We start from the raw sequence: 25,498 nt of genomic DNA on the forward strand, positions 1-25,498 counted from the left end.
AAATTTCACTTTTTTTCACATTTATTTTGCTTTTTGCGTTTTGCTCAGCTGGGACAATGAATTATGGTAGGGTCACTCTTTGGTTTCTCGGCAATAATATAATGCTACCGTTTGGGTTTGCAGCACAGCAGGGCATACTTAAAATCCAAAAGAAAACAGACAGTCTTCATTGCAATTTCTCTCCTTTTTTTTTGCCCCTTCTTTCTTTCTTTCACCCTGCTCCCCTCACCCACCAAAACTTGGGGTCTGAACTAAATTGGGAGGAGACACTGGCAGTTTGAGCCAACAATATTTTGTAGTGAAATGCTGGAAAATTGCTTGAGTATAAGAAAGTCCATTGAGAGTCCGTCAGTCCACTTGCACCTCCCTATTAGCAGACTGTACTCTGTTGCCTTTATGAATCTGATAGCCAACGCCCACTGATATTTGCAGTCATGGTAACTCCTTGCTTTCCCTTCCCAGAGACAGCTCCTTATCGCACACCCCTGTATGGTCAGCCTTCATGGTGGGGAGAAGATGATGCAAATAACAAACTAGAAAGGCAGGAAGACAGAAGGCAAGAAGAACATTATTCAGGTAATGGAGATGGTCTTTTGGGGAAAACTGATTCTTTTTATTTCCTGCTGCACAACACTCTCCTTCAGAATTCTAGTGACTAAAATTCCGTGTACTCTTTAAATTTGCATTCAGTTGTAATATTTTTGTTCAAAACAAAATGGGAATAAGGGGAAATAAAATAATGTGTGTTTGCTTGACATTGTGTGAAATGATAAATAGTGAAAGTTGCTTTGGTAATACGCTTTTAAATCCAAATAAATAAATACCAAGAACACCACCCCAACGGGCCTGCTTGATTTCTGTTAACACCATGGAGGACACTAATACATTATGAAATCAATTCTGATCCTAGCTTCATATTCATAGGTAGTCCTATGGAAATCACTCGTGTGTCTAAAGTTAAGTAAAGGCTGATGTGGTCATGCAGGATCAGGGCTTAAGAAATTACAATGAAGAATAAACTTGGCTGTAGTTATTAACTGTGGGATGAAGTTGCACAGGAACCTAAGGACCACCCCAAACGCCACCACTTTCTGCTCCATGTTCAAGGTCCACTTCATCATCCTGCCTTCTCTAACATAAACACAGAGCAACCTACAAATTCAGGGGGAGCCAACCCAACAACCTCCCAAAATAAAACAAAAAAACTACCCAAATAAACGTTGCACTGCTGACACAATTCTTCTTCTGGGGAGAGAGAGAACAAACCCCACATAACAGATGTTAGTCACGTTGCTTATTGAGGTTCTCAGGTTCTACAGCGATGAGGGTGGTATACAAACAATCAAACTATACAGTTACCATGTATAGTAATTTAGGCTTTTAATCTAACATTGATGTGGTGCCTGTAAGGTGTGTTCTTCCATATTTTTGTATCTGTAGAAAGAACGAAGGAGATATCCCAGCATGAAGGGGAGATCAATGGTAATGTTATTGCTTATCGAGACTCCCAGGAACAGTCTGTGTATGCATTCAGAAGAGAACCTAGTTATTTTGAAATCCCAACGAAGGAATTCCAACAGCCGGCAAAATCTCCTGAAACACAGGTCCATGAAATCCCAACGAAGGACATCGATGCCGTGGTGCCACCAGTTGTGCAAAGCCATGCCTCTTTTACCATTGAATTTGATGACTGTACCCCTGGTAAAATAAAGATAAAAGATCATGTAACTAAGTTTTCACTCAGACAGAGAAGACCTTTCAGTAAGGATGCGGGTCACACAGAGATGATGTCAGCGGAGAGCAAGGTGGCTGATTGGCTGGTTCAGAATGACCCAAGTTTGATGAGAAGGCAGTCTCCAGGAGACGATGTGTACAGTACAAAGAGTGACCTTCCGGTTCATGTGAGGACATTGAAAGGTAAGCTGTTGTTTTTCATGCTGGCTAGTCCGTGTGCTTGCCGTCCAAGTACAGCATAAATAGGAGCGGGGGGGAAATGTTGCCCTTTTTCTCAGCACAAAGTTCACAGGGTAAGAACCACTTCTCTGTGACAGGTATTTTTATAATTACTATCGACACTTCTAAGCCTAGTTCAGCTGGCTGATAGCCACCTGCTGAACATGGATGCCACTTGTGATGCTGGCAGTGGAATGCTCTAACCCGGTTCCCACCCAGCTTTATCACAGCAGATCGTCAGACATACTCATCTCAAACAGAGTTTCAGTTTCAGATGTTCGAGTTTTTCTTCATGCCGTTAAGGCAGGTTAGAAACAGGTTTAAGTTAGTTAATCTATTCTCTTGGCCTCCCGTCATGGTAGGAATGACATTTGCTTTCAAATGTAGCTAATTGCCCTTGACCTTGCTATACAGTGGACAGTCACAATCCCAAGACAGTGGGGTGGGGGCTAGAGCTCCAGGGGCAGAGTCTGAGGAGTGGGGACAGAGGTTATTGAAATTCTGTACCATGGCTGTGAGAGAGGTTTCTTTTCCTTAACCAAAATGTATCTGAACACCTCCCCTGCCCCCACACACTATTTAACTGTTCCAGGTGAATCCAGGTCACCTGCCTTTGGGAAGAGTCTGTCACCATGAGAGGTTTTCTGTCATCTCTTGCAGACAAGGAGGGGAAGATTTTCAAAGGCCCAAAATAGTTTGGTGTCCCACTGCTACCGGCAGTCGGGCATCTAATGTTCATCTGTGCCTTTGAAAATTCCCCCCACGATCTATTTGACCTGAGCTAGTTTGGCCGCCTCTATCAGGCCAGTTCATTGTCAAATGGGGAAAAGGCAACATCTTGTGAATTTCCACCAGTTTGCTCATGGAGGCCTTGCAAGTGCCGGAGGAGCTACAGTTTGTAATCCTCCTGCCTGATAAAGTCAAGGAGGGGGGCTATCAGGTCCACCAATGGCTGAGGTTAATGGCCCTTTACGGGATGGCAAGATACCAGCTTCCCTCAAAGGAGAAGTCACTAGGCCCTCGTCCAAGAAACCATCTCCTGACAGTCTTGCTTACCTTTGACGTAATCTGCCATGGTATGTAGTGTTTGAGAAGGTTGTATAGCGAAGGAGCTCTGGTGTCTTCAGGGGTATGTCTATACTGCAATTAAACACTCACAGCTGGATCGGGCTAAGGGGCTGTTTAATTGTGTTGTAGACGTTCGGGCTCAGCCTGCAGCCGAGCTCTGGGACCCTCAGAGGTGGGTGGTCCCAGAGATCGGGCTGCAGGCCGAGCTCGAACATCTACACCATGATTAAACAGCCCCTTAGCCCGAGTCAGCTGGCATGGGCCAGCCACGAGTTTCTAACTGCAGTGTAGACATACCCTATGCGACTGCGTTTTGTTGTCTCGGATGTGAACCTCGGCTGTAGTGTATGGGAATGCACTGGAATAGTGCTCTTCCTTTTCAGAGAGATGCCAGGGGCTGGTGGCAGGCATTTGCTCATCTGCCCCTAGGATTTTCCCATATGGTGTTCTGTACAGCTGTGTGTGTCTCCCCGCTCAGTGTCTACATGAGGTTGAGGGGAGAGAGAGTGAGATAATGTGACGTTTCAATATGCGGATGATGCACGTAATTGTCTCCTGTTCATCAAATACCTAGTTAGTGTATATATCCATCTGTATGTAGGCAGAGGATTCTCTGATGAGAACTTTGCAACATTTATCCACGCCTTTTTGACCTCCAGATTGGTTTACTGTGTAATATGTTCCTATGTGGGGCTGTCTTTGAAGAACACTTGTAAGCTACAGTTGGCCATCTCCTTAATTAGCATTGTTGGCTCCAAGGAACATTTTACACCATTTTCTGAGGTCTTCACTGTCTGCTTCTTTGCTTCTGGGAACAATTCAGGTGTCTTGACATCAGGATGTAAATACTCTGTGGTTTGGGTCCTGGCCACCAGAGGAAAGATGTAGTCTCTTACTGTGCTGTCATAACATCTGAAATCATCCACGGAACTTCTTCTCACAGCCCCAAGATTTTAACGTTGAGAGCAGGGTTCCCAGCCCTTAACTTGAGAACTTGCTGCTCACTTGGATCCAACAGAGACCAAGATTACTGACCTTCAGGGCACAATACAAGGTCCATTTAATTGCTCAGCCTTTTTCTTGAGGAAGGAGCTAGTGAGATCTTTGAAAGGCTACATTAAGGATTTAGTGTTAAATCATGATGCTCTTTACCGGTGTGGTTGGGCCACTTAGATTTGCAAAACAGGTGCAGTTTTCCTTTCAACTGCATGGTGTTAAACCTCTATCTCTTCTTACCACGCATGTGTACGGTCTAGCGTACAGAGGTCTTTCCCCAGTTCTCCTGATGACTTGCTGTAAGTCCTTGGGCAAGTCACCCACAGCCTGGATGCCTCGGATTCTTTCTTGGTTAAACGTTGGGTGGGCAGGGGAGATATTAAATGTTAGAGAGATTCTGTACTAAAAATGTTACTACTTTTGGTGCAAAACAGAGCTTAATAAGCAAGAACCTTCCATAAAATAACCAAGTTAACCTTTGCCAGTAGGGTGAAGAAATGATGTGGAAGCCGTATACATAACTTTTGGGAATTTTATGGCCTTAATCCTTTAGATAAAACTGAAAATCCTGCAACTCCTAAGGGGGAGAGAAAATAGAAGTTCAGGGGCGCTTTAGCTATGAATTCCGTCAGCCTGCTGCTCTTTCATCATCTTGGTTTGAGTCCATGGAATGCAATCTACAGGGCTTTTGTTTTGTTTTGTTTCCCCTGCTCTGCAGGGTAATTTTTGTTCCGCAACAAATGATGCATAACAAGATAATCTTTGAGACTAGTGAAATTGCACAGAATGGTAAAATAATTACTGTATTTATTTTGATTTAAATAATAAAAAAGATGCACATAAAAAGCTTTAGATGCCCTGATACATAATTAATTTTACAATAACAACAAAACCAAACCCCCAGCCGTATTTAAAAAGGAACTCCATCAGCCAGCCCCCTACTACCCCTCCCCCTACTTCCCACCCTTTCATCATTCTGGGACGCAAACACTCAGCTCTCTCTAAACACCAGATCAAACCAGGTGTCTTTTGCAGCGTGTCCAGTATGAACTATTCCTTTACAAAGAGAAAAATCCAGGATTGACAGTGCTGGGAGGTGGTTACTAGGGTTACAGTGAAATGTTAGTGTAGGAATAAATTGCATGTGAACGTTTTCAGGTAACAGACATGAAGATGGGACGCAAAGCGATTCTGAAGACCCCGTTGCACCCACAGCAGAAAAGGAGACCACCAGCAATGACCATGCAGCTGAACAAGCCAGGCTTCAGCGCCAGATCAGGCGCGACCCCCACGAAATGCTGCATAACCAGCAGGCCTTCGTCATCGAGTTCTTTGATGATGACACGCCTCGTAAAAAGAGGTCACAGTCTTTCACGCACAGCGCACACTCCTCCCAGAGCGACACGGATCCTGTGCCGAAAACCAAGGTGGAAAAGCGCAAAGCTGCCATGCCTGCTGAGAAGCTTGGTAGCCCTGTGCCACCTCCTCATCTGGCTGCCCAGGCAGGCAAGCCAGCCAGCAACTCCTCGGGGACACAGAGATCCAGCTCCTTTAAGAGAGAGAAGACAGAAGATCGGATCAGCTCTTCGTCATCCTCTGCTTCAAGGCCGTCTGCAAAGAACTACGGCAGCATTGGGAGGAAGTCTAAAATTGCTCAGGATTTTGCTGCTGAGTATCTAAGGGAGAACTCTCAAGCTGGAAAGCTCAGCGCTGAGAAGCCAGCACCTCTGCAGATGCCAGTGGCTCCCCGGGTAGTAATATCGTCTGCACCAGACCCTGCCACCGCACCACCTACCGACCCCAAATTGGTCAAGGCTCGGAAGCACGATGAGGAGGATAGTTTAAGTGAAACGGGCACATACACCATTGAGACGGAGTCCCAAGATAAAGAAGTAGAAGAAGCTCGGAAAATGATAGATCAGGTAAAATCACTCCAGGGAACACCTCTTATAAACGTGATCACGGTTGGCCGACAAACCAGGGGTTGACCCAGGGACCTCTAGGGTTCATCTATGCTGCAAAGTGGCAGCCTGCGGCAGCTAGTCTCAGAGCCCAGGTCTACAGACTCGGGCCCATGGGCTTGTGCTAGAGCGCCAAAACAGCCCCCCCTTTCCTCCCTTCCCAGGCTTCAGACCCTGAGCCTGAATGTATGTCCATTTGAGCGCTGTAGCCTTGTCTGTAGACCTGGGCTCTGAGACGCTGCCGCTTGCAGTGTAGACGTACCCCTTGAGCCAAAAATATGAGCTGCGATGGCTTCAGCTAAAGGGTGTGAGCTGGATGGGAGCTCTAAGGGTTTCCTGTCTTCTGTGGATCCGGCACAGAGGGGATCCTATCACACATTCACCACAAGCACCATAAATGGCTGTAAAATATCCATTAAAAACCCATCTGAAAAGGAGCAGGGGGACCTTATCGCAACTCACATCTTTGTGTCCAAACAGGATTTACATGAAAGGTACAAGAATGGCCTTGCCAATGTACCAGCAAAAAGCAACATGATGCTCAAAATTATGAAGGGGTCGATTCTGCAAAGATTTGTACAAATGAGTAACTTTACACAACGGGACTGCTCGAATGCACAAGTCTTTGCAAGTTCAGGATCTAACTATGCCTCATGCCCTTTACCCCACCTCCTCCAGCCCTGCTGTTAATAATATATGGGGCACGTATACTCTGCCTGGCAGGCCAAAAGAAGCTGAAACGGAGGACAGATTTTCTCTATCTCAGGAGCCCCAGTGACATCCCCAACTCCTAGTTTTGGGGGTGGTTTGGTTTTGTTAAAGGGGACTTGTCCAGGCAGACGGCAACTAATTGCTGTAGGGAAGGGAGTGTCCGGGTGGGGTTGGTCATAGAAATGGTTGTATCTGTTTTAATTTTAAAAATATAAAATGAATGATAACTTAAAAAAAAACCAACCACCCCAAGCACAAACAGTTATTTTGTAAAGCGCGGCCTATTTCCAGGTTTAACAACAGAGGAAGCAGGCAGAGGTTCAAGTAAAACAGGCACGGAAAAAATAACAGAAATGTAGGCAAAGGGTAAAGTAAAGTAATTGAGTCAGGCTGTGAAGCTCTGCGCTAGCTGGCCTATGTACCCATGTGATCTTATCTTTGCTACTCCACATTCATCCTCCTCCTCCTCTCCTTCCGATGGTTTGTTACACCCACTTGCTGCATGTTGTTTTAGGGCTTGTCTACAGGGGAAAGCTCGTGTGAAATAAGTGAGGATGTGAATGTACAGCACAGGAGCTATTCTGCACTAGCACCCCATGTGGACACTTTTATTCCGCACTGAGTGCCTCTTTGGGGATTAGTTTAATCCGCTTCCAAAGAGTAATAAGAGTGTCCACACAAAAAGCTAGTGCGGAATAGCTATTCTGCTATATCGCTTCTGGGCTATTTCCCTGTAAAAAATAAGCCCTTAAACTAGATTGCAAGCTCAATGGGGCCTTGACCCTGATATATAAACAATCATAATGCAACAGTATAAAAATACCCCAATTAATAGATCTTTGCACTAAGGAGAAGGATGGTCTCATGGTTAGTTTGGGAGTCAGGTGACTTGATTCTTATCCTGATTTTTTGAAGAGTGGCGAATAGAATAACTTACATGGTATATACAAATTGGTTTGTATCTGACCATTTGGGACCCCAGTTTCAGTGTGATTAGCATTTTTTGGATTTGGCTTTCATGGTTACGTTGTTTTAATCTCTCCCCTCCCCCACCACACACTTTTTTAGGTTTTTGGCGTGTTTGAATCTGCAGAGTTTTCCAGATTATCTTCAGCCTACAGACCTGTTATAAAAGGTGAAAAGGAAGACTCAAGCTCTCACCAGCATCTAATCACCGAAAATGGCACCAGTCAGAAGACACTTTTGCTCCAGGCATTCCCTTCAAAACCCACTTGTGGGTCCCAGGCTGAGATGCAGGTACAGGGAACAGGGATGACTTATGTGCTTTTCTACCTAGGTGGGAATGTATTGATTCAATTTCACCTTTGGGAGACCAGTCTGTGTGTGCAACAGGCTCTCAGGGAGGGTGTGACATTCCCTAGGGTGCAACCTGAACTGCTGTGTCCCTTCAGCTCTTCAGACTGGGATGCCTTTAACACTGCTTTGCTGCTGAATAGCAAACCTCTGCGGGCTCTGTTCACACACAGCCCCGAGCAAGTAAAGTCACTCCCAGCTGAGTACATGAATGCTATGCCCAGCCATCCATAAATTACATACAGGGCGACACCCGCGTATCCCTGAATCCCAGCCTTGTCCCCTAGAAATGTGCGTCTTGTACTGTTCAGTACAAGCTCATATATAGTCTGTCATTCCAGCAGTGGGTAATGAATATGCAGCAGCCCCGTTGACCTAGTAGAGATTTCTTAAACACTTCAATCAAACACACAGGTTTAGATAAAACAATAAAAGAAGTTTATTAACTAGAGAAAGATAGATTTTAAGTGATCATAAATGGTAAGGCATAAAAGTCAGCCTTGGTTACCAAAGAAACAAAAGGTTAAACACGCAAGCTAATTCCTAAACTTTATCAGACTAATAGGCTTAAAAGCAAAAGGTTTGCCTCACCATGAGCTGCAATACATTTCACAGGCTGCGTCCCTTTCCAGCCTGGGACCATTCCGTCCCTTGTTCCGTTCTTTGAGAGTTGTTGCTGCCATAAGCAGAGAAATGGAAGGAGGAGAGAGGGGTCCTGTGGAGGTCACTGTCCTTTATTTTTATATCCTCCTCCTCTCTCTGAGGATTATCGCCCTACCGGGGTGTAGACAAACAGTCTCCTCTGTACGTGAGATTCGTACCGTAGCTGGGAGGATATGTAAATTTCTTGTTTACACTTCCCCGTTGCTGAAGAATGGCTGCTTAAGGAAGTGATAACTCACTTGACTTTGTTGGTATCTGTCTGGGGTTGCCAGTGTGTCTTTGCCTCTGAAAAATGAGTTTGTTGGCATTACCCAGAACGACAATATATTTCAGTAACAATCATATAGCAAAATCATAATTTTACACATAGTGTTATACACATTTTAACAGGACAGTCATGTTCAGCAGATTATGAGTTTTCAAATGATGCCTCACAAAGCATACTTGGTACAGAATATATCATAATCATATAAAGGGGTGAACATGGGTTACAGAGTGTCATGTGGGTACAGGGTGTCACAGAGGGGTTTTGTGACAAGACTTAGGTTAAAAAATTGTATAACATTCCATTTGTCTTTTTATAGGTGCCTCCAGCATCTCATGGTGGTCAGAAATGGGTCTCTAGGTGGGCAAGTCTTGCTGACAGCTACACAGACTCAGGGCTTTGTGATGGTCAACAGCAGGGATTATTATCTGAGGGCCATACAGGTAAGTACTGTACTGATGCCATCTTCAGGATGCTGGACAGTTATTTAAAAGTGACATGAAAAGTGTGTGTGTGTTGGGGGGGGAAGATGTGCTTATGCTCCTTTTTGTTGCTTTCTGATGGACATAAAGAGCTTAAAATGCTCTTAAATTTTCTTACAGCTTACTGTCTGTTCTAACTGAAGTATTCGGAAAGAAATCTTTCTTTGTTTAGGATTAGCTGCCTCATCCCTTCAGTTAAGGGTTATGAAGGCGCCCAGTACACATTTGAGTCCTCCAAGTTCTCCAACAAGAAAAGTGAAGACCATACTTGACATTCCTGATGTTTCTTAAGGTGGCATAGGGAACAATAACACTTAAGGGGGCAGGATTGGAAATAACCATCCATCAGGAATTGTTTATACTTCATTAAAAAGGAAAGGCAGAACCTCAATTTTTCCTTTGCAAGACATTAATGAAAGCTAGTACTGACCAGCCCTCTTTAGCTGTGGTTTTGTTGCACTTCTCCCATATTCTCAAGCTGTGCTGAGCATATCAGACTGTCCTTGGGTTTGGAAGAACTAGGTAGCAGTATTTGAAGTGATTGTAGGAAGCCTGATGCATAAAACGAAGTACAAGAGAAGAAAAAACAAAATGAAGTCTTAGAATCATGTCAGAGATGGGAGCTAAAAAACTGAAAGGGCCCTAAGACTTGATGTTGAGAATGGGAGTCAGAGAGAGTAGGAAATGTTGTAATCCAGAAGACAACCATGCCCCCTCTCTCTAGATAAGGAGCCATATGTCCTCGCTCCAACAGCTAAAAGGCTGCAGAAAGCAATTGTTTTGTTCCAGAGATTATTTCCATAATGTGGCACATTGTACTTGAATTCTCCTGGACAATTGGGTGTTTTATCTTGCAATGCCAATCAAGTTACAAGCCAGGTATTATTTAAATGAAAAATGCCGGAAGATATGAAATCCTGAGCTGTGACATGGGGTGAAATAATAAAACTCTTCTAGTAAAGTGTGTCCTTAATAACACGTAGAATATCATTGGCTTCTAATTCCTACTCCTGTTTAAACAGGAGGATTTCTATATGGAGACTTTGATGTGGAATACAATCTGCTAAGGTCGGTACAAGTGGAAAGTGGCATCTCTTTAGTGAAGTAAGCTATATCATCTAGCACATTTCTTAAAATGTTGCATCTCTGGTCCAAACATATGGCTACATGGTTGACAGCTTTTCCCCGTTCCCTTTGGCAGGAAGAAGATATAGTTTCAGGGTCTCTTGTATATTTGTATGGTCTTTTAGATTTATATAACTGTGACAAGGGTGCTTACACGGCTGGGATGTTTGAATGTCAAGGTTATTAAATCAGATTTAGGATTTGATTCTGCAAGGTGATGAGCACTCTGGCCTTGATCCAGCCTGGGACTTAAGCAAATGCTTAGCTTTAAGCATATGTATGGGACCTATTGATGTCAGTGCTTAAAATTAAGCACGTACTTAATTGCCTTTCTGGATCTGCGCCTTGCAGGCTCAAGCCCCTGGTGAATAAATGCAATGTTCTAGTACAGCATGTAAACAACATTTAATGGGTGTCTTCTAATCTTTCTTAGAAAGTGGCACAGCTCATAAACTGGGAGAACCAGAGACCATTGTGCCCTCAAGAACAAGAAGGCTTCTTCCCCAGCTCCCACCGAGTGATAAATCTGACAGCCCAACACCCACAGTTTTAATTTGTCAAGACTCGTATCCTGAAGTATCCAAGAGAAATGTTGTAAAGGAACAGGGTAAAGAAACCTGTGCTGATCCCAGCACCCGATTGTTCATCCAAGAGGACTTGGATCCTGATAGCCTGAGTGATGCCAGCAAGTCCGACGACGGCTTTGGTTTGGAAAAAGGAAAGAAATGCAAAGAAAACAGTAAAATGCCTGAGCAAGAACGACGAAGCGGGGAAGACTTAAAACCTGAGGTCCGACAGCCAGCAGCACCAGGGGTTTCAAGTATCACAGCTGTAAGTGAGCCAGTATCTACGTCCTTCTACATTGGTGATGACACTAATGAAGTTGGGATTCCCTCCAAGCTTTCTCTAAGCACGTCTCATTCTCGAGCAGACAAAGAATGCAAGGATCAAGAGTTTCCTGTCAAGTCACTCAGTGCAGCAGCTCCCGGAAAGCCAGTGGTCAAAGACGTTAACAGCACGTACATTAGCGCATCGGGGCAAATGGTTATTTCCCTTCATCAGAATCTTTCTCAAGAGCAAGAAAACATAGCCACAAAAGAAATATCCTCCTTCATTAGGCAGGAAAGTTTTACCAAAGATAAATCAAGCGGCGTTGTTCCTCAGAATAAACTTCCTCATATTTCAAGTCACCCTCTGCTTAAAGATTTAGATGTTGCACGATCAAGTCGTATGGACTATAATCAAGACACTCATCTTATCCTTAAAGACACTGAAACTGCTTTGGCAGCACTGGAAGCCAAAATACTCTGTCAAAACCACCAGTTGGACCTTTCAGAAACTATTCCCGGGCAGCTAGAAGACTCCTTATCTGGGGACTCTGATGTGGACACGGCAAGCACGGTCAGCTTGGTTAGCGGTAAAAACGTCCCAAGCAGCACACCGAAATGCCAAGTTCCGAGCAGCTTGCAGAAAGAGAAATCCTCCTCCACTCCCTCTATCCAGGACCAGTGCAGCCAGCCCAGCGCTCGCGAAAGGCTGTCAGAAAAACGCAGGATGCTTCCGCCCGAGGCAGGAAACAGAGGAGAAACCGCCAAACGTTTCCAAATCAAGCGTAGTGCTGGGGCTCGTGGGTCACTGGATTTTACGGACGACGAAAGAAGCTCTAGTCTTCCTTACTTCCCAGGATCTGAAACGGCCTCCTCTGATCACGAGCATTCTGTGTCAAAATCCGTCCCCAGAAGGAAACCTTTTACTCAGTCTGTGAAGGAGGAGCGCGGCAAAGTGACTGCCAATGTGCAAAAAATCCAGCAAGTTCTCACCAGGTCCAACAGTTTATCGACCCCCAGGCCCACGAGGGCCTCAAAACTCCGTCGCGCCCGGTTGGGAGATGCATCAGATAATGAATGTGCCGACACCGAGAAAACCACCTCCAACCTCGAAGCCACAACTGCGTCTTCTAAACAATCTGCGGAGTCTAAAAAGCTGTCCAGGCTTGACATCCTTGCCATGCCAAGGAAACGGGCAGGTTCGTTTACGGTGCCAAGCGACTCTGAAACGACGCAGCCAAGAACTGGGTTTTCGGGACGCAGTGTGGAGTCGTATTATGCAAATCGGAAGCCACCTGTGTCAGAGGCTAGAACTGCCGCTAGAAAAACTGCAGCTGCTGCTACTACAAAGCAACCTTTCAGTAGAACTCGTTCTAGCAGTGTCAGGTATTCATCCACCTCCAGTAAGTGCTTACGTTTTATGTTTCTCCTTAGTCCCGCTCTTTTATCATATATAGACTCTCTGTGGGCTCCAGGTGTAGTTCTCCTAGGAACACCAAAAGCATGGCGGTGGGTGTGCCATGAGGAGGAAGAGAGGAAAGGGATCAAGGAAGAGGGACAAAGGGAGGAGTGGGCACAGATAAGCATGTTGGTGCAATTCATGAACAACACAACTTGACACGTCAAGGTATAGAAATAGCACATAGACCCAACTGAGATTGTTTGATCAACCAGAAGGATTTCATAAGTGATTAGTGATTTTTTTTGAGTGCCTCAGTTATTGCGTGCCCAACCTGAGATGCTTTCATAGCGGCTGACTTTCAGAAGGTGGGTATTCAGCACTTTCTAAAAGTCGGAGTGTCTCGAGTTGGGCACCCAAAATCACTCCTCACGTGAAGATCTTGGCCCTATTCACAAAGATAGAACTTCTCAACTTTCCAGTGTCACATGGTTTTGAAGAACCAGAAAACGTGCGCGTTGGCCCAACAGAGAATTTATAACGGTGTCAATGATGGTTTGAGGTCAGAGTAGTAAATTTGAAGGCATCAGAGAAGGCAAAACAAGGAATAAGCAAGTGAGCAAATAATTTGGAAGCCGCTCTGCTGCTTGCAGCAAATTCAAAACATTGGATGATTGGACAATTGGCGTTGAACTCTGATAGCCCATGGGGGGAGATTGCCTCTGCCCCTTTTTATGTTTGGCATGCAGCCTCCAAAATGTGCCATAGTTACAGGAGCTGCATACTTAAATCTCTCATTGAGGAATATGGTGCAGATTATTTGGCTGCCTACCTGTGCAGCGCCATTGGCTATTTGTGAACCGTGTCCTGAACATTAACAGTTATGTTTGAACTATACTTAAATTAATAGATGGGGAAGATGCATATGACAGATACCTCACAGTAATCAGAGATGGTTCTGAACATCATTTGGTCTGATACCCTGGTTCCTTGGCCTCAGGGCATAATAACGTAAGAATGGCCCTACTGGGTCAGACCAAAGGTCCATCTAGCTCAGTATCCTGTCTTCCGACAGTGGCCATCCCAGGTGCCCCAGAAGGAATAAACAGAACAGGTAATTATCAAGTGATCCCTCCCCTGTCGCTCATTCCCAGCTTCTGGCAAACAGAGGCTAGGGACATCATTCCTGCCCATCCTGGCTAATAGCCATTAATGGACCTATTCTCCATGAATGTATCTATTTCTTTTTTGAACCCAGTTATGGTCTTGGCCTTCACAACATCCTCTGGCAAGGAGTTCCACAGGTTGACTGTGTGTCAACCATGCAGCAAGTCATATCAATTCACTTGGGCTTTTAGAGAAGGAGGGGAATGAAGAGGGTGAGGAATTCTGTGGCTTGCTGAGTTTCACTGAGGCTGTTGGGACAGTGGCTAGTTTCAGCCCATCTGTTTTTTGTAACTTGCGTCAAAGGCCTTTAGGGCTTGTCTTCACTATCAGGGTAAGTCGATCTAAGTCGACTTGAATAACATAGCTGGAGTCGACGTAGCTTAGGTCGACTTACCCCGGTGTCTTCACTGTGCTTCCTATTGCATGCTGGAATTGTTATTCACTGCTGTTGTTGTTTTAATTTTGACTTTTTAAATGATCTAATCTCCTTTTATTTTGTTGGGTTTTTTTTTACACACTGATATGCAAAGAAATCAGCATAGAGTATGAAGAAGCTAAGGGAATATGTACAATATTTCCCTTGTATTTTCTGAGACGGTGCTCCTATTTACATTCTCTTGTGTTAGAATATTGACAAATCCAAAGCACAGGGGGTTGGACCAGATGACCTCTTGAGGTCCCTTCCAGCCTTACATTTTAGAGTTTTCCAGATAGGTGCTTCCCCTACACTGGACCACAGACTTTGAATGTTAAAACAAATTCATGCCCAGTTCTTGTTCTAAATGAATTGGTTTTTGGCTTCCAGTACTTTGTTACAACACACTAACATATTTCTTTGTAGAATTACAGCAGAGAATTATAATTCTTTCTGTTAAATCATTTTCTATTAAAATACTAATCTTCTAATTCCTTGATAGAATTCTGGACCTTGCACAAGTTCTACATAGACTGGGGTACTTTAATATGCTTTGTCGTACTGTAGATAGTGTTTGATACGTGTTCCTGTACTAATGAACAAACAGCTAGTACCCCCTTATAAGAGCAAAAAATAAACTTGAATAAGCTTAAATGTTTCACTGTGGTATCAAGGCGTTTTTTAACATGACACAGTAACAATTTGAAAGTGATGTGCTTTGACACTGGAACCAGAGATTCTGGGTGATGCGAGGACTGGGAGAGAGCAGTGAGGTAGATCTGGCTGCCTTATTCAAGGATTTCTTAAAATAGTTAGCTAAGAGCCATTACCTCCATCCATACCAGTGAAAACGTAATCCTACCAATAGAGAAACAGAATGACTACATGGCCATGGGACATGAGATGCCAGGATGTTGTCAGGCTATCTTAGGGCTGGTCTACACTGTGTGTGTGTGTGTGTGTGTCTAAGATACGCAACTTCAGCTACGAGAATAGCGTAGCTGAAGTCGACATATCTTAGATCGACTTACCTCACATCCTCATGGCGCGGGATTGATGGCTGCGGCTCCCCCCGTCGACTCCGCTTCCGCCTCTCGCCCTGGTGGAGTTCCGGAGTCGACGGGGAGTGTGTTCGTGGATCGATTTATCGCGTCTAGACGAGATGCGATAAATCGATCCCCGATAGATCGATTACTACCTGCCGATCCGGGACGTACCCTTAAGCAATTGTACTGAGATGTCAGGATATTATCAGAATGTTTTGAAAGCTCGGGGCCAGATTTGTCTCACTTATGCTGGATTTATGCAGCGTGATGTCATTGGCTTCAGTGGACTTAATTCTGATTTACACTAGCCGAGGTGAGTGGTGGATCAAGCCCTTAATTTTGAAATGTCCACAGAATGCAAGAGTAACCTCTTGATTCTGAAAGTTGAATGGCTTTTTAGGTTTTTTTTAAACACTCTCAGCTGAATTACGAACAGATTCATTTTTCTGGTAACTTTGTCATGAGCCAAGGCTCTTAGAAAGTTGTAACCAAACTAATAATGTGTCTAGCAGTGTTCTGTTCATAGTTAAGGGGTAACTGCACGTCTATAGACAGTTGCTCTCCACATTTTATATGCCAAATGCAATATTTTCATTTGTCTGATACCACCTATGTCCATTACTTCTGTCATTGGCTTTATTTGATTGTTGTGGTTTAGTATTGTGATAACCTTGGTAACACAGTGAAGCTTTTAAGTGTATTCAGGTCATACTTTAGTTTTAAATTAAGTGGCTAATTCTGTCTTCTATAGATTATCATGGCAGAACATAAGAGGTGAAACTATTAATTATTAAGTAATATAATGGGATATTAAACAAACAAATATTGGGAGCCCAAGTTTCAAATGTAGGCACTGAGTTGGCCTAATGTTGATACGTAGATGCCTAAAAATGGGTATCTAAGGGCAGGTCTACACTAACCCCGCAATTCGAACTAAGGTACGCAACTTCAGCTACGTGAATAACGTAGCTGAAGTTCGAAGTACCTTAGTTCGAACTTACCTCGGTCCAGACGCGGCAGGCAGGCTCCCCTGTCGACTTCGCGTACTCCTCTCGCTGAGCTGGAGTACCGCAGTCGACGGCGAGCACTTCCGGGTTCGACTTCTCGTCCAGACAAGACTCGATAAGTCGAACCCAGAAGTTCGATTTGCTTGCCGCCGAACTACCGGGTAAGTGTAGACCTACCCTAAGTGCTTAAGGACCTGCTTCAGAGCCCAGGGAAATGAAGGAAAAGACTCTCATTGACTTTAGGAGACTTTGGAGCAAGCCCTAAGTACTCATTTGAATACTTTTCTGAGGCGTTTGAAATCCTGTTAAAAGGGAATGCAGATTTTCACAAATAAAACGGAGCATGAAAATCTATGCTTCATTTAATTCCTCCCCCCGCTCCCCCCCCCCCTTTTTTTTTTACTTCCAGCTCACCTTTAAGGTGCTTGGCACACTTGAAAATTGGGCCCTAGGGACTTCTAGGAATCTAACTTGTGTATTACTTATAGATGGAGCTTCTGTGTATGGCAAATCAAGTCGGACAATAATAGAGTATGTTTAGTTGATAATACAGTCAATATGCTTTTCCACTGGAATGTATAACTTCAAATTCATATAGCTTGTGGCCGATCCATTAAAATAGTGAGCCGTTTTTAAATAAGCTCTACCAAAGTTCCCTTTAACTGAAAAGATGCACAGAAACTCTCTGGGCCTTTCTTTGTGTTTGTGGGCTAGTTTGTACTACTCCTTGTTTTGCCCGCTGTAGTTAGACTGAAATCTCTTCTCTTCTTCTTCATCTGAAACCAATTCATTTTTTGTAAGCTTCAAGGCGGAGACAGCAGGGTTCAGATTACACTTCTACTTCAGAGGAGGAGTATGGCTCAAATCACAGCTCCCCTAAACACAAACGCTCCCATACTTCAACAGCCACGCAGACATCTAGGCCGCACAGTTCTGGGCTGAGCCGTCAGAAGCACAGCGGGAGAGAAACGGACGACGACGAAGACTACGATGAACCTGACCCCTTCCACTTCAGCGCACAAACAGCCGAGATAGCCGAGATAGCCAGGTGAGCTGGAATCACAGTGCCAAGCTGTTCTAGGAAAACTGATCTCCTGCGTTACCTCAGAGTTCAAACCACGCTGGAAGGAGGGAGCCTGGGGAGAGAGAATCCAGCATTGTAAGAGAATGTAGTTAGAGAATAAAGTATACTCTCTAGGGGCACCAGTGAGCTGTGGAGTGACACAGTACAGCCTCTCATGCTGCCAAGTGTTAGTGACATACATAGTCCTTTCCTCCTTACTTGGAGGATCCTTGCGTTATATAATGACATGAGCTGGTTGTATGTTTACTCCTTCAACTGAAATTCTATCACTCCTTTTGCTTTATCCGTTCATTCTCCCCCTCCCCCAGTTAAACACAGTTCTGGTTTTAGGGCCTGATCCAGCTTCCATTTTCTATTGCCTTTAGTGAGGGCCCATTGTGTTTTGGCTGCTTCTCTTCCTGCTCTAGCAGCAAATCTAAAATACATGCTTGTCTATACCCTCCTGTTTACTTTAGCGGTCCCATTTGCACTCCTGTAACTCCCTGGCTCATAGGGGTTTATAACTAGGTCATAAAACTTCTCTGTGACCCAGCCTGTGAGTTTATTTTATGTTGCTGTTGGTTTAAATGATTGGGCCGTATGGGGTCAGGGAGGAAAATACAGGAGTGGTGATAACTATGACAGCTGCACTGACAGATGTGCTGTGATGAATTGTATATCTGCAGAAGCACATTTGTCTTTAAGAAAACTTCATGTGTAAAGGGCAGTGGGCATTTGAAGGAGTGATTTGAGGAATGATGGAGCAGAGGGAAGGAAAGGGTGCCCTGGTAGTTAAGGCACTGGACTGAAACCCAGGAGATCTGAATTCAGTTTCTGGCTCTGCCACAGACTTTTTGTGTGACCTTGACCAAGTCACTTAATCTCACTGTGCCTCAATTCCCCATCTGTAAAATGGGGCTAATACCACCTCATTCCTTCCACCTGTTCTCCGAACCTGTCTGTTTAGATTGGAAGTTCGTCAGGAAAGAGTGGGAGCCAGCAGCGTGATTTCATTTTATTAAGAGACAGTTACCTATTATAGTTAGAGGGCAGCAAATACATAAATACTCTTCTCCTTCCCTGTTATCAGTAGCTGTAGTTGCCTTTGGGTTGTCACATGTTTGCACTTCAGAGGTGTGGGGGAAGTGTTAATGGAAGGGGGGGTGACAGTGCAATTGAGTTGTAAGGTTAACCAAGCAACCGGGAAATTCCCTTACTAAGATACGTTCTGCACTGTGACATAGTATGAACCCCCTTGCCCCAACGTTTCTCAAACTGGGGTTTGTGGACCCCTGGGGGCCCCCGAGGATACCCCCAGGGGTCCGTGGGCCCCAATGATCAACTCCTTCCCCTCCCTCACTCAACTCTTCCCCCTCCCTCTCAGTGATGTTCCCCGGCATGCTGGAGGCGCTGGTGTGAATGGAGCGGAGTGGGGACGGAGCACACTTGAGGGAGGGGACGGAATGATGTCTGGGGCCGCTGGCCCCACTGATCAGATAGGTTTGCCAATCCTCCCGGTTTTGCCGGGAGTCTCCCAGAATCGGGCTCTATCTCCTGGAGGCTACTAACGCTGAACCGGGAGATTTTAGGCGCTAAAAGTCCAGTGACGTAGCAGGGCTAAGGCAGGCTCCCTGCCTGCCCTGGCTCTGCGCCGCTCCCGGAAGCAGCCGGCACATCCCTGTGACCCTTGGAGGGGGTAGGGGGTCTCTGCACGTTGCCCCTGCCCCGAGCACCAACTCTGCAGCTCCCATTGGCTGGGAACTGAGGCCAATGGGAGCTGCGGGGGTGGTGCCTGCAGGCTGGGGCAGCGCACAGAGACTTCCTGGCCCCCTTGCCTAGGAGCCGCTGCCAGAGGAATTCCTGTTTGCTTTCGTGAACCGCCCGAGGTAAATGCTGCCCAGCTGGAACCTGCACCTCTCACGCCCTCTCGCACCCCAACCCAGAGCCCGCATCCCCTCCCGCAGGGGGCAGGAAGAGGTGGGGTGGGGGTGGGGCATTGGGGGAAGTGGTGGAGCAGAGGCGGGGCCTGGGGCGGAGCGGCAGAGCCATCCCTTGGGTAGGGTGAATCAGGGCAACTGCTCCGGGCCAGTGCAATTGGCCGGAGCGGTCGGACCCGGAAGACCCGGTGCAGCGAGTCCCCCGGCCGGAGCCCTGAGCTGCCGTGGCACTACAGCCAACAATAGCCCCACAGTAGCTGCCGGCAACTTCCAGCAGCAGCAGGCGGCCCCGCACCAGGCTGGATCCATCCCGCCGGCCCAGCCACCAATGCAGAGCTGGGGCCTCAAACTGGCGGGGGCTGATTTGCAGTGGCACTGGAACATTTTTAATAGTGGGGGTGCTGAAAGCCAGCACCCTCACCCCTGTCCACCCCCCTCCCCCAGCTGAGACTGGGAGAAAAGCCCCAGGTGTGGGGCTGGCAGATGGGACTCTGGGTGCACAGGGCCGGCAGCCGGGCCCCTGGGTGCGCTGCAACACCCCCCCATACCCGTAGTTCCCACGCCTATGCTGATTTGTCCCTGGGCCTGCACCTCCTTAGGGATGGCCTTGCTGAGCAGGATGGCTTGGGGGGGGTCCCTGAAAATTTTAAAATCAAAATGGGGGTCCTCAGGTTGCTAAAGTTTGAGAACCGCTGCCCTACACAAAGGATAACAGGTCTCCCGGAGCCCAGCACCAGCATCATGAGAACACCTGCCCTCTGGCAGGCTCTCAGCACCTGCCCTTGCCACGGTATCTTAGCAGCGCCCACCATCTGGACATTTTCCAGCAACTACCTGGCAGCTCTACTGCCCCTCCCCTGGTGGGCTGTACCTTGCCTGTGTCCAGCATCAGGCACTCACCCTGCTACCTACTTTACATACTGTCAGTTTAAGAAGCCAACTCTTATCTACAGTCAGTCAGTCTTTCCATATTGTCCACAGTATGGATTTTCTAAAGGTTTTTTCTTTTACAAATGTTCCAATGTAAAGGTTAAAACATCCAATCAAAGTAGAAACAATTATCGACTTTGCTTCATAGGAGGATTCCCTAAAAGAGAGAGCACTTTAGATTGCAAAAGCTATAAATAAATGGTTACATCAGATTTGTCTAGCATTGTACACTGAGCACTCTGCAGAACTCGGTCAAGTAGTCTGGTTCATAATTGCTGCTCTGATTTTTCCGCTTCTGCTTCTGCTCCCGAATTAACTGGGCGTGGTTTAGAATAGTAAGTGAGAGTTAAAGGAGAAAATTCCACTTGTTTACAAAGAGGATAATCACATAATTGATGCAGTCTGTGACAACTGTATCTGAAACAGACAAGTGTAGATGGTGCATGAGACAGGCAGATCTAAATATTATTTCATTAGTTCAACTATACATCCTATTTCTGAGGAAATCACTTCAAAATATTTTGGTGACCTCATGGTTTAATAAATTACTTGATTACTCCAGTAAAAGAAATACATTAAAGCAACACTAGCTGGCTGGGAGACAGCTTTAAAGAAATCACATCAGACTTTTTTTAAAACCAGACCAAGATTTTTTAAAAAGTGACTAGTTAGTTTGGGTACCTGAATTTTTTGGTTTTAACTTGATTCCTTAAAGGGGCTTAGGTATTAGATCCCTTTAAAGTATTTCAATCTTTTTCAAGCCTTTTCATTTTTGCATCTCCTTTGGATTGGTCAGTGAAACTGAATAGTCAGTTTTACATTTGCTGTTTTCATACCTAAGAACAATATTGTTTATCTACTTAGGTTCTTTGGATTCTCATTACCACAGTATCTAGGAGACTGAGTTTCCTATGCAGCAAGGGAATGTCCAAATTTAAAAAAAAAAAAAATCATTAACATCTGAAAAGCATCCATGAAAATATTTATTTTCATGTTAGGTTTTGTAAATGTCCTTTTTTATGTGTGGTTTTTAAGGGAAAGAAATTTTAAAATTTGAGGTCTAAAGAAAGTTTTTCTTTTAAAAACAAACAAATTTGTTTTTGGGTTGCCTATATAATATAACATTTCCTGATGTTATGGTAGAGCCAATAGAATCAGCCTCTGATTAAAACATCACAATTTTTGAAACCCCTCCGGCTCCACTGTAAAGAAAATGGACCAGATTCAACCCAGGTTTATGTGAGCATCTGCCAGTGAAAACCACAGCCCAGGTTCCTGGCGGTGGAAAGTGCAGCAGAAGAGGTGGTTGCGCTGATGTAAAGCGATTGCAAACTTCCTTTTATCAGAGTTTAGAGGCATAGGAATCCAGTGTGAGGACGGAGTGTGATGTGCAGGGGTGCGGATTAAATCAGCACCGTCTCTTAGCAACTCTTGATGGCAGAGTTCCCTGGGATACCCAAAGCAGCAGTGGCTGCTCTCCCTCAGGCTGAATTCCTCAGGGCTTCTACAGCCTCTGCAGAGAGGTGTAATTCATACAGCTTTAGTGCATCTGGCCCAATAAAGACTCCTTTGTGGCCATGGGACAATGACACCTGCCATTAGAGCCCTGCACGGGATTACCTGCAGCAGGACTGGGGTCCCGCTGTGCTCGCTGCCATAATAGCGGGAGCAGGATTAAAGAATAGTCCCAATCAGGGCTCTACCTGCTATTACATTCAAGGGACTTTTAACAGCCTTTTAAGGATCAGTGTGAGGTTTATTGTCAGATGCAGTGAGGTCTAATGGATCTGCCTTGTGCTGTGCTGTGTGCTCTAGATTAAGCCAAACCTTGGTGAAAGATGTAGCCATCCTTGCTCGAGAGATTCATGATGTCGCAGGCGATGGGGATTCCCAGAGTTCGTCAGGAACCGGACCAAGCACCTCCCTCAGCTCCGTACCCAACACCCCTGCTTCTACCATATCAGCAAGGGAAGAGGTAAGATTGCTGTCGCGGCAAAAATCTGGGCCACAAAACTGAAGCAAGTGTTCATCTACCCATCCGTGGCAAGGGGAGGGCAGCAGCGCCAGTCTCCGGTTACTACCAGGAGGGGCGGGGAATGCAAACAAAGGAGCACTGTCTCTGTAGTGCACACAGTTTTTGTTTGTCATGATGGCCCCTGCTCTGGCCAGCTTACACCGAGGTGGGACCAAGACTTTCCTCAGCTTGGTTGAAAGGGAGGAGTTTTCCCTTGCCAGATGGTAGCACACTTGCTCAGCCGGAGGGTGGGGAATAAGTCATTTTATTTTGAGTCTTCAGCAGGCAGTAGAGCTCTATGGTGAGGGTAAAATAGTCAGCTCCCCTAGAAATTGATACCTCCTGCTCAGGGAGTCTCCCTGGATTAGGAGAAGTGTAGTCTTCATGGGGAAATCAGTTTCCCATAATTTACATGCTGCTTGGTGTGGGCTTAACTCAGGGGTCTCCTGGCTCTGTGACTTCGCCGGGCCCTGGAGTGTTGAGGAGAGAGAAGGAATTCTTCCACCCATTATATTTTAAAGCAAGGACATTGGCTGTGGGCACTCTGGCCACATGTCGCACACCTTATTTTGCACTTCTACAGCACCCCTCCTCCAAGGCTCTCAAAGAGTTTTCAGATGTTTGCTACGTTCACATAGATGAGCCCACGTAGGACTCCTCTCTTTCCAGCAAGCAGCTGCAGAGCAGATTCTGTAGGGCAAGTCTGGCCCTCTAGTTTGTTCCCTTTGAAGGGACTTAACTCCTTCCCTGCCTGGCTGTTGGTAGGACCCATCACATTAGCTTTAGATGTTCCCCTTTGGATTGGCTTCTCCTGTCCTCCCCAAGTGAAGTAACTCACAGGACCTTTGATATCACCTGTCTGTGAGTCTCCACTTGCTGTACAGTGATATGATTTTATGCACACTATAAAATAGATCCAAAGATATGGGAAAAATTAATGATCCTTATGTATTATTTGAGTTAGGTTAGGATCTAAAGGCCCCAAAGGGGGCCCCATTGTTTTTATTCCTGGAGCCTCGGAATGGAGTTTTAACAGAGTTCCTGAAATAATACTGAACATGGTTTATCCTGCTTTCCACTTGCAGTTAAACCAGGTACACCTGCACCCCTGTCAGAAAATGGTATTTTCCAACTGTAGACAATAGAAACTTGTGTTTCTATTGTGCAAAGTACAGTTGCTTCACAATAGCTTCAGGCAGTGAGATGATAAAGATTCTTTTATTGCTTTCCTTGAATCCAAGTGCCACACCTGCAAAACGGCTATTTTGAGCAGCTAGATAACAAATTTACCCTTTACTTCCCAGCTTCCAATGACTTTCTTTTAATGCCTGTTAACAGAAATCACAGAGAAACATACTTATTTCTATGTATATAGTGCCATTGGGAGCGTGGCACTTTGTAGACATGCAAGAAAGACAAGTTCCCTGCTGTAGAAGACTGCTTCCTATCTAGGTGAAATACGAGGGACATGGGAGAGGAATGTTTGTTTGTGGGACGTGTGCTGACCATGTGTGTGCTGGGCCTAACGGCCTGCTAGGCAAGGCTGAGAGCTTCTTAAGGAGGCTGTGATCCCTAAGCCTTTTAGCACCCATCAACCTTTAACCAGGGGGCGGGGTTACTCGGGGCTACTTAGGGAGACCAGGGCTTTAAAAAGCCTGCTCCTAAGCGACCAGAGGAGCTAGTGAACGGGATTTTTGCGAGGGAGTTCTCCAGGTGAAGGAGGAGCGATTACGTGACCCTTGGGGTAAGTTTGTTGCCTGTAGTGTGTGTGTATCTGTGTTTGTGGTGTGCTTGCTGCTTGACTGGACTATACCGTGTGGTTGGTTGGTTGGTTGGTTTGTTTGGGGGACTGTGTCCTGACCGTGTGTATGCTGAGCCTAGAGACCTGCTAGGCAAGGCTGAGAGCTTCTTAACGAGGCTTTGATCCCTTAGCCTTTTAGCACCCATCAACCCTTAACCAAGAGGTGGGGCTACTCAGGGAGACCAGGGCTTTAAAAAGCCCGCTCCTAAGCGACCAGAGGAGCTAGCGAACAGGGGATTTTTGCGAGGGAGTTTACGGGGGAGTGTGAGCAGGAGCTAGAACTCAACATTCTTTAAACTTAAAAGCCAAAACACCCCCTTGATATAAACAAAACAACAACAAAGGAACCAGCTGCTGGACTAAAAAGAGAATGCAGGCAGAAGTCCAGCAACAAAGTGGGGGCTACCCAGTTTATTGCACCCAATGCAGCATGTATGATTACCTGCCCTATGGGCAGGTGGTGTAAGTGTGCATTTGGTGCAAGGAGCTCCTGGCCCTCAGAGACTGTGAACGGGCTTTGTATTAGTAATGGGGGATTCGATCATTAGAAACGTAGATAGCTGGGTTTGCGATGACTGGGAGAACTGCATAGTGACTTGCCTGCCTGGTGCGAAGGTTGCGGATCTCTTGAGACATCTAGATAGACTTATGTGTAGTGCTGGGGGGGAAGCTGGTGGTCGTGGTACATGTAGGTACCAATGACACAGGGAAGGTTAGGAGAGAGGTCCTGGAGGCCAAATTTAGGCTGCTAGGTAAGAGATTGAAGTCCAGGACCTCCATTGTAGCCTTCTCTGAGATGCTCCCAGTTTCATGCGCAGGGCCAGCTAGACAGGCAGAACTGCAGAGTCTCAATGTGTGGATGAGACAATGGTGTAGGGAGGAGGGGTTTAGATTTGTTAGGAACTGGGGAAACTTTAGGGGGAGCCTAGACAGGAAGGATGGGCTCCATATAAACCAAAATGGAACCAGATTGCTTGGCACTTAACATTAAAAAGGTCGTAGAGCAGTTTTTAAACTAAGGGCTGGAGGAAAGCCGGCAGGTGTGGAGGAGCATATGGTTCGGACATCCCTTAGGGGAGGATCTATTAATAGAGAATCTCAATGTCCTAGTGAGGACAAGAGGATGGAAAATAATAAAATACAGGCAGGGTCTTATCAGAAACAGTCAAAAAACAGTCCCATTCAATTACATCGTGTAATGGCAGACAGCTAAAAGGAGACAAGTTTTTAAAGTGCTTATATACAAATGCTAGAAGTCTAAATAATAAAATGGGTGAACTAGAGAGCCTTGTATTAAATGAGGATTGGTATAATAGGCATCACAGAAACTTGGTGGAATGAGGATAATCAATGG

The 25,498-nt window shown here is 45.6% G+C and overlaps 1 protein-coding gene across 3 annotated transcripts in view; it reads left to right on the forward strand.

Moving 5' to 3' along the window:
• Positions 1-25,498, forward strand: part of CEP170B (centrosomal protein 170B) — a 93,007-nt gene that overhangs the window by 46,744 nt on the left and 20,765 nt on the right. For all 3 annotated transcript variants that reach the window (XM_054026055.1, XM_054026052.1, XM_054026054.1), the window contains exons 7-14: positions 463-576; positions 1,441-1,917; positions 5,176-5,939; positions 7,758-7,946; positions 9,251-9,374; positions 10,972-12,768; positions 17,201-17,447; positions 22,145-22,304. In XM_054026055.1, the coding sequence (XP_053882030.1) occupies positions 463-576; positions 1,441-1,917; positions 5,176-5,939; positions 7,758-7,946; positions 9,251-9,374; positions 10,972-12,768; positions 17,201-17,447; positions 22,145-22,304 (3,872 nt within the window). The remainder of the gene's footprint in view (positions 1-462; positions 577-1,440; positions 1,918-5,175; positions 5,940-7,757; positions 7,947-9,250; positions 9,375-10,971; positions 12,769-17,200; positions 17,448-22,144; positions 22,305-25,498) is intronic.

This window comes from Malaclemys terrapin, chromosome 4 (assembly GCF_027887155.1).
Source record: "Malaclemys terrapin pileata isolate rMalTer1 chromosome 4, rMalTer1.hap1, whole genome shotgun sequence".
In the NCBI taxonomy this organism is placed as follows: domain Eukaryota; kingdom Metazoa; phylum Chordata; order Testudines; family Emydidae; genus Malaclemys; species Malaclemys terrapin.